General features: G+C 49.6%; 1 protein-coding gene across 1 annotated transcript in view; it reads left to right on the top strand.

Annotated features, from left to right (window-relative positions):
• Positions 1-3,424: 3,424 nt before the first annotated feature.
• JARID2 (jumonji and AT-rich interaction domain containing 2) overlaps positions 3,425-12,252 on the top strand; it is a 202,574-nt gene continuing 193,746 nt past the window's right edge. The window contains 1 exon segment of the mRNA XM_068672023.1: positions 3,425-4,353. Within this exon segment, the coding sequence (XP_068528124.1) occupies positions 4,309-4,353 (45 nt within the window). The 5' untranslated portion in view covers positions 3,425-4,308.

Raw genomic sequence — 12,252 nt, forward strand, 5'->3', positions numbered from 1 at the left:
AACAAAACAAAACAAGCTTTTAAACACTAGACAATTTAATCTTGTCTTTTTTAATTATTATTATTATTTTTTTTTTAAGTAGGCATAATTCAGGTAAATATGCCACAGTTGAGGAAAAGGTATCCAGAAGTTATTTTTATGAACTGGTAAGCAGCCATCTGTCCACAAACAATCACAGCCTGCCCCCAAGACAAGGCTCCTTTTATAGCTGAACTTGTCTGGCATCATGCCCTTTGTTTGCTGACTGGTGAATTATGGCTCACGAATTCACCCTATATGTTCTTTCTGACTTTCCCGTACTGCCTGTGCCTATTGTTTTATCTGTTTGACCAAAATGGAAAAAAAATAGAAGTCTCAAATGACCGTTCTTTGATTTATGGTAGATTGTCATTTGCCTTATGAACTACATACTCTTTTTAAAATTTTGTCCAGCAACCATACCAAGACCTTCTCCACTTCCTGACTGAAGATCTTTCCCCAGGAGAACTCTGAAGACAGTGCAAAATACTTTGCATTTACACATGCCTTCCAAGCCAAACAGTTTCAAAAGCAATAGTCCCTGATTAAAAAAGACTAGTAGTCATACATAAGTCAGCTGCGAGGAATGTTCTTTTCCGACAACCTCTGAAAGAGATTTTACCTATGTTGAGATGTGAAGTAGGTAAGTATCATGAAAGCTCTAGTAGCTGGAGAGGTATCACCAAGGTTCCTTCTTAATGCAGCTTCCTCTTTTCACTGGAATTATGTACTACAAGATTATCTTATGTGCTAGAAAGTGCCTACATTTCACCTATGTCTTGGAGATAACTGTGCCTGAGATGCTTAGTATACAAAAGACCAAATGCACAATGCATAAAATGAATTATTCTCATGCAAACAACCCACAATTTTACCTCCACCTCCCCTTCCCCCCAAGAAATCCCAAAGCCTTTTGAACTACATTATTATCTTTCAGGACACTGAGCTTGTTCTGTTCTCTGTGTGTTGTTGGAAAGGTTTATTCTGGACAGTGGTAAAAAAATAACTGTAAAACACAGGAATCTAGGTTTTGGGCTCCTTTATAAATCCGTGTAAGTCCTCGTAAAACAATTACGTTCAATGAAAAAAATAATGAAATACACACAAGGAAACTCTACCATGTTAACATTAGTCACTTAAACACCTTCAAGAAATACTAGAGTTGAAAGTGGCCACGATATGAAACTCACTATCAAATTAAAGCTCTCCAGAAAAAGAAGAGGAAAAAAAAAAAAAAAAAAAAAAAAGAAGAAAAAGTGACCTACTGTGATGGCGAATACTGACATCAGTAATAGCAGTACTAAATTCTATTGTATTGGAACTTAATTAATTTTCTAAACCAATCAAACCTTGGTATTTAAAGGGTCAGTCTCCAAAATGCGCACAAGCTAAAACAGAAGGGAAAGATCCAACGCAGAAACAGGATACTGAGCATGTACATAGTATGATACTCTCTAACACAGCACACATATGTGAATACAGCCATGGATCTATGCAAAAGGTTTCTGTCGCCCAGCCTTGAGAAGAAAATTCATTAATTTGCGCTGACAGTAAGCTCTTGTTTAACACATGGCACAAAAGCCAGTAACAAACATAGCAGCAGCAACACATAAGAACAGCCAGAAAGTAATCTCCAAAGTGTGTGTAGGAGGAAAAGTTGGTTTTGCTACCTTATGCTGTTTGAGAAAAGGGAGGTGGGTTTGTTACAAGAACCTTTTGCTTAATTGTTGACTTAGAAATACATGACTAACTATATTTGCCTCTTACGGTTTTCTGAAATGTCTCCTAGAGAAAGAAAGTTGCAGACCCATCATTCTTAACTGAAGAAAACCCGAGACAAAAGTGTTTTCTTCCAAATATGTCCTAGGCCTTCAAGCTACATAAATACCTCAGTAAAAAACAGCAAGGGCAGAGAGCTCAGAGTAACTAAAAGAAACGCTCAAACTTCCATCTTAAAGGAACAAAAAACCTCTCTTCATACTGACACTTAGAAATAACGTGTATTTTCCTACAAGAAGCCTAAAGTAAAGGCTTCAAAAGATTACACAAGTAGTTATTACCATAAAAACTTGATACTAGATGAGGCCAAGCAAAGGTCATTTCTCTCAGTTTAACTACTTCACAAATAAGACTAGACAAAGCGCCTAAAATCGTTAGGGGTAAGCACAAAGAAGCGAAGTGAAAACTAAGTGGTTATTGCCTAACTTGATTTTTTCCATTTAGCGTTTCAAACCCCATTTGGGTCCTGTTCCTAGGGTAAATGGAGAACACAGTGCTCAAGAGAAGCTGGATGGAGGGCCTCACGGGCTACAGCAGCAGTGACTTGAAGGGTGACTCCGGGCCTTCAGCTCTCCTGACTTTCTAAGGAGAGTCATCCAATGGCCTCAGAAGTTTTCTCATCTATGGGTGGAGGTTTTACTCTACAGAACTGAATGAACATAAACTACATCTGGAATATGTGGCAGCACGTTTGAAGCGATACATGAGCGTATGCGGTATGGTAGAGGTATGTTCCCTCGTGCTTTGCAGTGACTCACACTGACAAGCACAAATGGACACTGACTATGTTAAATCCTCCTGATATTTTAGTGAGGAAGCTGCCTATTAACCTTCCCCCTTGGCTCTCCATGCAAAGCCCTGTCCAGAACCACTGTGCTTTCCGTGAATCCGCACGCCTCTCTTTGCACTGGTAGAAGAAAAAAACGTACAAAAACACACACACAAGAATAATATAATAAAAACAGCGACCACAAGTATGTGCAGCTCATAGCTCTTTATTGAAACCCCAGTGCTGAACCCCATCGGCACCCACCCCTGCGTGTGGGGCTGGGAGGAGGAGGAGGAGGAGGAGGAGGAGGAGGAGGAGGAGTGCTGGTGACCTCAGGCTACCTCGGGGGCGCACCAGGCGGCCTGTCCCGAGCTGACACCGGGGCCGACCGAGTTTCGTGCGGCCGCCCCCCCCCCCCATGCCCAGACACATCAATCTTCCTCCTCCTCCTCCTCCTCCTCCTCCTCCTCCTCCTCAGCGCCATGCCCCCGCCCCTCGAGGTGGAGCGGGGAGGGGAGGGGGGGGGGGGGGGGGGGGGGGTTCCTCGCCGAGCAGCCAATGAGCGGCGGAGCACGGAGGAGAGGGGGGGGGGGGAGCGCGGGGCACGCCGGGAGATGTAGTTCGCCGGCGCCGCCATTTTGTGGCGAGGGAACTACAACTTTCCCGCGGAGCCCGGACAATCGCCGGGCCCTGCGCGGAGCCCCGAGGCCAGGCGCGGTGCTGACAACCCCCGGCGAGCCCCGGGGAACGGAGCGGAGGAGGAGGAGGAGGAGGAGGAGGAGGAGGAGGAGGAGGAGGAGGAGGAGGAGGAGGAGGAGGAGGAGGCGGCGGGGCGGGGGCAGGGCAGGGCGGCGAGGCCGAGCGTGCTGCGCGCTGAGGGAGCGTCGCCAAATTCCCCCCCCTCCTCCATAACCCCCCCCCCCGGGGCTCGCAGCGGCGACCTCGGGGCGGGTGGTGCGGCTGGCGCGGCGGTTGGGAATTGTGGGCGTGCCCTAAGCGGTGCCCGGCGCTGTGTGCGTGTGCCTGTGTGTTGTACATAGAGCTATACACACGCGCGCGCACGCAGACATATAGATTATAAAAAAAAAGAGAGGAGAGGAGGCAGCCCAGGTCCATTTAAAGTTGCTGGCGGAGAGCTGCGCTCATTGGTTAGGGGGGGAGCTGGAGGAGCAGAGGCACACACACACAGTGCTGCTGCTGCTGCTGCTGCTGCTGGAGCTGCTGCTGGTGCTGCTGCTGCTGCTGCTGCTGCTGGAGTTGTCCCTGCTGCTTTCCCCTGCTGCTGCAGCAGCGCCAACGTGACTTCCAACATTGGCGTTATTTATCTTCTCCCTCCGGCCCCTCGCCTTTTCCAAGATGTAACTACGGCTCTGACACTAAGGACCTGCAGATCGCTTAGGTGGCTCGAGGAGGAGAAAAGGGGATATCGAGGGCGGCGTTTTTTGTGTTTAGGGGGAAATTTTCCATTATAATGTTTCACTAAAGTGAATTTTTTTTTTTTGTTGTTTCCTTCGCATTCGTCTTTTTTTTTTTTTTTTTTTTTTCGTCCCCCCTACCTCGGATTTATTGCTAGGAGAATCACATTGTGAGGAAAAGAAAAAGTCGGATTACAAGATACCACTACAAACAACCCCCTCCCCCCCCCCAGGATTTTTCGGTATTTTTTTTTTTTTTTTTTAATTGTCGCGGCTTTAATTCATGAAGCAATTGTCCCCTTTTGCAATCAGAATTTGGATACCAGAATGAGCAAAGAAAGACCCAAGAGGAATATAATTCAAAAGAAATACGTAAGTGGTCATAACATCTATCATTTGACTCCCAGTTTTAGGAAATGGCAGTGAATGTCAAGTTTATCGCGAATTCTGCGGCTCTACGCTTTTTAACAGAAATGTAATGCTGGATTTGTTTGGGGTTTTGTTGTTGTTGTTGTGCTTTTTCTTTTTTTTTTTTTCTTTTTTTAATCCTGTGGTGCGGTGGGGGGAGTTTCAGAGACCCCCCCCTTTTTTTTTTTTTTTTTTTTTTTTTTTTTTCCTTTCCTTCCCGGGGAAGCCTTCCATCCAGCCGGGTTATAAAACCAGCCCGTGTGCCTGGCGGTTCCCCCGCTGCACAAATGTATTGACCTCAAATGACACAATCATCATCTAGTTTTCGATGAAAGGCGGGGAGCTCGGGGGGCTGCCGCTGGGGGGGTGGTGGTGGTGGGAAGGGGGGGGGGATGCAACGAGACGGCGGCTGCCAGCGCCGTGCCTCCGGCTTCCCCCGGCCACCCATGGGTGCTCCAGCCCGGAGCCTGCTGCAACTTGCGGCCGGTGGCCGGGCCGGGCCGTGCCACACGGGAAAATGGCTCGGAGGAAAAAAAAAAAAAAAATAATAATAATATTTGGGAGAAGGAGCCGCAGCCCGGGCTCTCCGCTTCTGCTTCATTTAAAAAAAAAAAATAATATTTATTTATTTTTTTAAATCCGGCCGATCCCTCGCGATTGTCTGCTCCTTTAAAGGGGAGAAATGTGCGTGGACGTGGGGAAAGGGAGGGGGGGGGGAGAGATTTTTGTTCGTGCTCCAGTTGCGTTTTGATTGGCATAGGGGAGTTTTTTTTCTTTTCGTTTGGAAAAAAAAAAAAAGGAGAAAAAAAAAAAAAAAAGCGAGGGGGGGATTAGGCGAATATGCAGCAGAGCGAATCGCGATTTTTATCTGCACGTTGGGAAAAATGCTGCGTTCCGGCGTGGCGTTTTGGGGCGGGGGGACGGGGGGGGGACACACACACAGACACACACACAAGACAGGCAGACACACGGCCCCACGGCCGCTTTTAGGGTGTGTTTGCTGCGACCCTTGAAAAGTTGCAGTTTATATTATCGCCCGTGTCGCCGGCGCCCGTGGCTGTCGGCGGGGGCCGTACGTGCGTTTCCGTGCAGGGCGGGTGACCTTCGGGACACTTCCCCCTCGCTGCTGTTCTGTGCATTCCCAAAAATAAATTTAAAAAAATAATAATAAGAAGAAATATAAATAAGGGGGATGGGTGGGTGGGTTTTGGACCCCCCGCCGGGCTCTGCGGGGAAGGAGAATAGGTGGGGGGGGGGGGGGGGATTGTGGTGCTAGGCGGCAGCCGGGCACCCCGGGGCCGGCTTTTGGAATTAAAATACATCCGCATTGCAGAGGGACGGGGAGCCCGGAGCCGCCGGGCTGCAGCTTATGGGATCGGGCGTGCGGGGGGGAAACTCTGCCCCGAGGCGAGGGGGGCGCCCAGACAAAAGCAGCGCCCGGCTTTAGGGGGGGGGGGACGGGGGGACACGGGGACACCGCGGTGCCAACGGGGCTGGGGAGGGGGATAAAGGGGGGATCGCCCCGAAGTCGCCCGGCCCGGCGGGGGCGGACAATGCCGGGGCAGGGCACGGGGTGCAGCGCGCATCGGGCGTGCTCCCGCGCTGCAACTTCGCCCCCTTTCCTTTTTCCCCGAATTTCGTTTTTTTTATCCCCATTTCCTCGCTGTTATCATTTCCTTCCACCCCGTCCTTATCGTTCTTCTTTTCCTATTGCTTTTTTTTTTTTTTCTTCGCCGGCTTTTGGCGGCTTTTGGCGGCTTTTGGCGGCGGAGGAGGCGGCGGTGGGGTCCCTGCAGGTAGCAACAGGTACCCGGGGCCGCGCCGGGAGCCCCGCCGGACACCGCCACCGCCGCCACCGCGCCGCCGCCGCCGCCGCCCGGCCAGGTTCGCCTCGCGCCCGTGACGTCACAAAGGGAAGGGCCTGCGCGCCGTGCGAGCGCTCCGCCGCCTCGGCCCGCGCGTGACGTCACAGGCGGGGCGGGGGCGGGGGCGTGGGGGGGGGGTCGTGGGGGGGGGGAGGCCCCGGGGCTTAAGAGCGGGGCTGGGGGGGGGGGTGGCATGGCACGACATTACACGACATGGCACGACATGGCACGGCATAGCACGACATGGCATGGCACGGCATGGCATGGCACGGCATGGCACGGCCGGTTCTGGGGAGGGGGCCATGGTGCCAGCAGCCCCCGCCCCGCTTGCTCTCATGCCTGCCTTGCCTGGCGTGACACGCGTGGTGCCATCCCCCCCCCCCCCAGCCATGCTGTGCCTTTTGTTGCCTGCCCACCCAGGGGAAGGTGGGGGCAGCCCGCCAGCCCTCCCACACCCCCAGCACACCTTCCCCAGGGGCAGGCTGGCCCCCTCCCTAAACCACGAAGCCCCCCCCGTATCCCCATGGGGCACCCCAAGCCCGCTGGTCGCACACCCCCGTGGGCTCAGCATGGCGGAGTGGTCAGGGAGGGGAGCTGGGAGCTGTATGGGGGCTGTGGAGCACGACAGTGGTTCACCTGGCGCTGCATGGAGTCAGCACCGAGTGGGGGAGATGGGGTGCACCCACACATGACAGCCCCCTGGTGCTCCAGTTCTGGGGTGAGCAGCCCCCTCCGGCTCCCCCAAAACAATGTCCCATTTCGGTGGCACGTCCCCATCATCGGGACATTCGGGTAGCTGCAGGCCTCCGTCTTGCTCTCAAGCAAAGCCTGCTCGGGCTTTTTGCTTTCCAGAGCTCAGGAAACGAGCTCCGAAAGCAAAAAGGTAACAAGAACAATGGGGTGAAGCCCGCGTGCCGCGGGCGGCTGTCGTGTGGCTCCGCTCGCTGCTGCGTGAGTAGCGGTAATTAAAAGTTCCCCAAAACTTTGCATTATCTTCGCAACTGATAACCCAGGAATGAGGAAATCCGCATATGCATCTTTCCCCCCCTCCTTGCTCTTTAAAAACGCTATTGCTTAATTTTTAAAAGAGCCATGGCTGACTCATTCAAATCTTGCTTCTCACTTTATCCTCCTCCTTCTCAAACATCTTTACATATCAAATATTGCCTTTTGGCTCAAGCCTCAGAAAACTGACAGCTTTGTAAAGCATCGCCCGAGAAGCCAGACTGCGTTCAGTATGCGCTTGGAATTAATAGTCCTTAAATGAAAACCTTTGAAGTCTCGAGCGTGATTTTCACAGGTGTGTGCGTTTCTGCCCATTTTCGTGCCGTCGGAGAGCACGTCTCCTCTCCTTCCTGGTTCAGGCCTTGGCGTACCGGGCCTGGATCACCGTCCCAAAATACCTGCACAGCTCTGCCAGGGTGGCAGATGGCGAAACGCGATTACGGAGCAAGGTCGCTGCCGTCACCTCGTGTGACACCTCCTCCTCCCCATGGAGGTGCCCTGAGGGGACGCGGGTCCCCTTGGGGCGGCCTGTGGAGAGCCCCCCCAGTTGGTAGCGGTGCCTTGAAGCGCTGTGTGTGTTAAAATCCCCTCAAATGGTGCCTTTGAGGCCGCTGCGAGCAGCAGGCCAGAGACTGCCTCCTTGTAGCACTACCATGGGGTCAGGCACGCGAGTGAGGCCCTGTGGGTGCGCAGGCCCTGGTGCTGAGGCACCCCAGGGAACCAGGGGAATGGTGACAGCAGCCCCCCAGGGAGGGGACATTTTGTGCACCCCACAGCTTCAGCCTGACCCCGTGGCCCAGCCTGGTCTGGTACACGGTGGGGTTCCCTGGTTTCTCACCCCCCAGCACCCCGTTTCCCTGCCCCGAGGGGCGCTGTGAGTAGGGCCAGCTCCTACAAGACATCACGTACAGCCGCTGCGGGGTGGCGGCAGGGGTGGTGTGATTCAGTGTGCCTGGCGTTTTATTTCGGGTAGCCTTCTGGAGCTTTCTCGTGCTGGGTCTTTTTTCAGGCGGGTGGTGACTGTTCCCGCCTTGTACCTGTTCCAGCAATGTAGCGTGCTGAGCTCCTTTTTTTATTTATTTTTTGTAGACGTAACTTAAGGCTACCAGTGTGCGGATGCTAGCCTCTCTCGAGAGTTTGCATTCCTCTTAACCTCCTCCTGGTCTGTTGAGACTGCAGCTTTATGCTGAGTGGCGTGACGGCACGTAACTAGAAACTAGTAATTCCAATCTTTTTCTTTTTATAAACGAATATTTACTTCTTGCTATCAACAAATGCCTAGCACTGAGATACTAATGGACTCCTGTTCACTCCGACAGACTGTGAGCCAGAATTCTGCGTAAGATGCTGTCCGGAGTGAATTATAATGAATCAAAGCCCCTGTGAAGAGTTTCTAATGTTCATTAAGCACTCTCACTTTCTCTTACGAGGCCTGCTAAGCCAGTATTAAAAATATATTACCCCTTCCTTTTCTGTAGATGCGAAATAACTGGTAATGTTATGCATGTTAAAGGCTGGTATAAACGTCTGCTCATTTTCTAATGCAGTAGCATTCCCTCCATTTTATTGTTTGATGAAACAGAAAGAAGTCTAAATTACTTGCCTGAAGCTACGTACTGTAACAGTGGCAGAAAAGGAACTAATCCCTGTTTCTGCAGCCTGGTCCAATATTTTGTCGCGTAGCTTACGGGGGCTTGCTATTAGGCATGGCATCTGCTGTACAGAGACTACTTGATGTGGTTCAAACTTTCTTCAAGGCTTCCCCCCCCTCCCCCCCAGTTATGCTCTGGACTGTGAGATTACCAGTGTATTTTTAACAGAACTTAAAGAAAAAAAGTTGTATCTCAGCATGGATACTTGATTTTTTTTTTTAAAGTGATGATCGCACCCTGCAGCTGATAGAGACCGGTTGATACTGTGATGACTCAGCTGTGGGAGTATTACATAAAGTAGGTCACTTTTTAAATCTCATAGACTGAAGCTAAATAGACTTCAGGTTTAAAATTTCTATTTTGTTTATGCCCATTTCAAACCAGGATAGTTCCTAGTTTGCACATGACTGAAAGTTCTCGAGGAGGAGGGAAAAGCCTTTTTTTTTTTTTTCTTTCCCTTTTATATTCTATGGTGACTGAATTCAATCAACTTGAACTTGGGGATGGAGGGGGGGAAACACCAGCTGCTTTCATTTCTAAAGTTTATAGTTTGCAGTATTCAAGTGAAAGGAAGGCTTAAAGGTAATTTTAATGTAGGGAAGGGAAAAGCAGAGACATTTATTATTACTTTTTTTTATTATTATTACAACACTCAGCTTTTGTGTGATTTAGCAGATGTGGAATTTGCAGAGGAATACATGCATTGCTGCAAAATCCAAATTTGCATTTTAAACATTCTGTTTTTTCCCCCTAGTCCTTTGCATGGCTTTCTTCCCAACTATAAATGTAAACCAAGTGTAAATGATGCATTGTTTGCTGTAGTGGGCAGACAGTCTGAAAACAATAGTGCTGATGGATTTGACTGCCTCTGTGTAAGATTAACGGGACATTAACTTTCAAGTCTAATAATGCAAATTTCAGTGTTGCCAAACCTGAACTTCCCTTAAACGTTTCCTGATGTCGATGGCCCTGAATGTCCCTATTCTGCTGGCCAAAAGCAAACGGCTTTAATGATTTAGCTCTTAACCTTCAATACAAAGCCCCTTAACCTGTTGTTAGGGCTTTCTTTAGAGAAAAGGGTAAGAGGTACCTGGAGTATACGTAAAAAGCGAAGTAGAAAATGGGATATGATACACATATACTTTTTACACTTACTACCATTTTTTATTTGGGGCATTCTTAAGTGGTAGGAAGCCACTAGAAAAGTTAAAAGCTGCAAAACGCTTGTAAAATTCAGGTCTAGCGTGTGAGGAGTGCTTGGTGCTGAAATTCAGATACAGGAAATAATACGCTTGCCAAAATGTATTTGGTGTTCCCTTAGATCTTTGATGGGTTGTTTTGCTGGCTCGCTATTAGTGGGGATATTGGATGTGGTCCTTGTTGGTTTTTAACGGGGAGGTTTTATTTGGGAACTCTAGGCTTTGGTTTGTTGGGGTGGGTTTCTTGCAGCCTGTCGCAGAAACGCTTTCTCAATGAATCAGTAGGTGCAAGGTTTTAAACCATTTGCCGTTTCACTTGCTCGGGTTTCACACTTTCCCTCGTGTAATGACATCCTGTTCTGATGTTGTTCCTTCGGCAAGCCGGCAGAGGCCTGGTATTTCCAGCAGCGGGCTGTGGGAAAGGAGTAAGCCCTTTAATTACAGCCGTGAGGATGACTCGTTTGAAAATACTCCGTCTCCCTTCCCCTCCGCGTGTGCTTTTGTTCGTCAGTCACTTCTTTACGCAGACACAAGGTCCAAAGATGTGAAATGCCACTGCCAAACTTGCTGTAGGAGAGTGGCCGCGGTCAGTGGCCGTGTGTTGCCGTGCCTAACACCACGTCTTGGGGCTCTGGGCTCCAGGCTCCCTGGTCCGCGAGCAGACGGATCGTGCGAGTGTTCCCCATCTGCTCCTGTGCAAAGTTTATCAGCTTAATTTATGCTGCTGCGGGAAGCTCTTCAGATGCACCAGCTTGGCTGAGCACAGGAGCAAAGAAAAAAAAAAAAAAAAAAGCTCACGTGGAAATCGTTCCACCGGTTCACGTACGGAAGAGTGGCATCGTAAAGCGTTCCAGCATTTCTGCAGCAAATGTCGCATCCCAGACTGGAGTGTCAGAAGCCATATCCCGCAAATTTATCTGGGGGAACAAAGCCTCCTTCAATCAGACGTGAAAAGGAGCTCGTTTGTGCGATTAAAAAATGCAGTGGAAAGAAAATGGTGAACCTCTACTGAGGTCTTTTCTGGCCGGTTCTTTCCCTCGCTTTGCTCTGCAGAAAGGCAGCCCTGGATCGGTGGCTGCCACTGCGCTGCTTTTACTTCCTAAAGGCTAGAAGAAATGCAAATAAAAAGAACCGAGCTGAGAAAGTGCGGCGTGCTGCCGTGCTCCAGGAGGGCTTGTGGTATTCGCGTCCCTGCGTTCTGCTTTCAGTTCTTCGAGCTCGCCTTGCTGCTCTGACATCTTCGGCGTGACGCGGTGCTTGCAGGAGATGAGCGTGTTTTGGCACACGCGCGCTGTGATGACTGGCTAACGATATTTGTGAAGTTCAAGAATAAACCATGGGAGCTCATTCTGGCATAATCTACTAATCTTAATTTTGCGTTTTGATACCGCGTTGTCTGAGCCAAGTTGGGATGACTGTATATTGCAAGCAATTCATTTTTAGCTGTACTTGCAGATTAGTTTCGAAGCAGCGCGTGCTTTTAAATTAAGAACAATGGGAGTGAATTTGGAGAAACTATCAGCTCTTTGAACAATGTGCATATGGAAATCAGCTACGTGCCTATTTTTAAAATAGATTTAAAACAGATTTATGCGAGTGGGCAAAGGTATGCGCTCCCCAATATTTCTGGGCTGTGTCGTGTACTGGCACTTGGACGTTTTTCTCCTTCACTGCCCACAAGAGCAGGGCTGTCTTCTCTGCCCTTTCCCACATTTGTGTTTGGGGGAGAAGAGAGACTTTCTTTTCCCTCTGAGGATTGTGCTTTATATTCTGCTGGATAAAATACAAAAAAAAAAATCTGCTGCTGCTTTGAGTGAACTTCAGTCTCTCACGAGGCATGCTGCTAGTCACGCTGCATTTTGGGGAGTCCAACCAAGACAGCAAGCTTTTGAGGCTCCTCGGTGGCAGGAATTCAGTTTCCCCTGGGAACTCCACTGAAACAGCGAGTAATGATTTTCTAGCTGTGTTTGGGAATGGCCTGTATTTTTAAGAAATACAAAGGGGAACTCGAAGGTGTAAAGCGTCTAAGTCGAGTGCATTGCAACACACAGAATATTTTTTGAGGTCGCTACTAATAAAGTGGACAGAAACCACGAGTCTTAGGCAAGAGTCTGCCCAGAGTTTTGCTTTGATGAGATGCTT

The sequence above is a fragment of the Anas acuta genome, chromosome 2, assembly GCF_963932015.1.
Source record: "Anas acuta chromosome 2, bAnaAcu1.1, whole genome shotgun sequence".
NCBI classification, from domain to species: domain Eukaryota; kingdom Metazoa; phylum Chordata; class Aves; order Anseriformes; family Anatidae; genus Anas; species Anas acuta.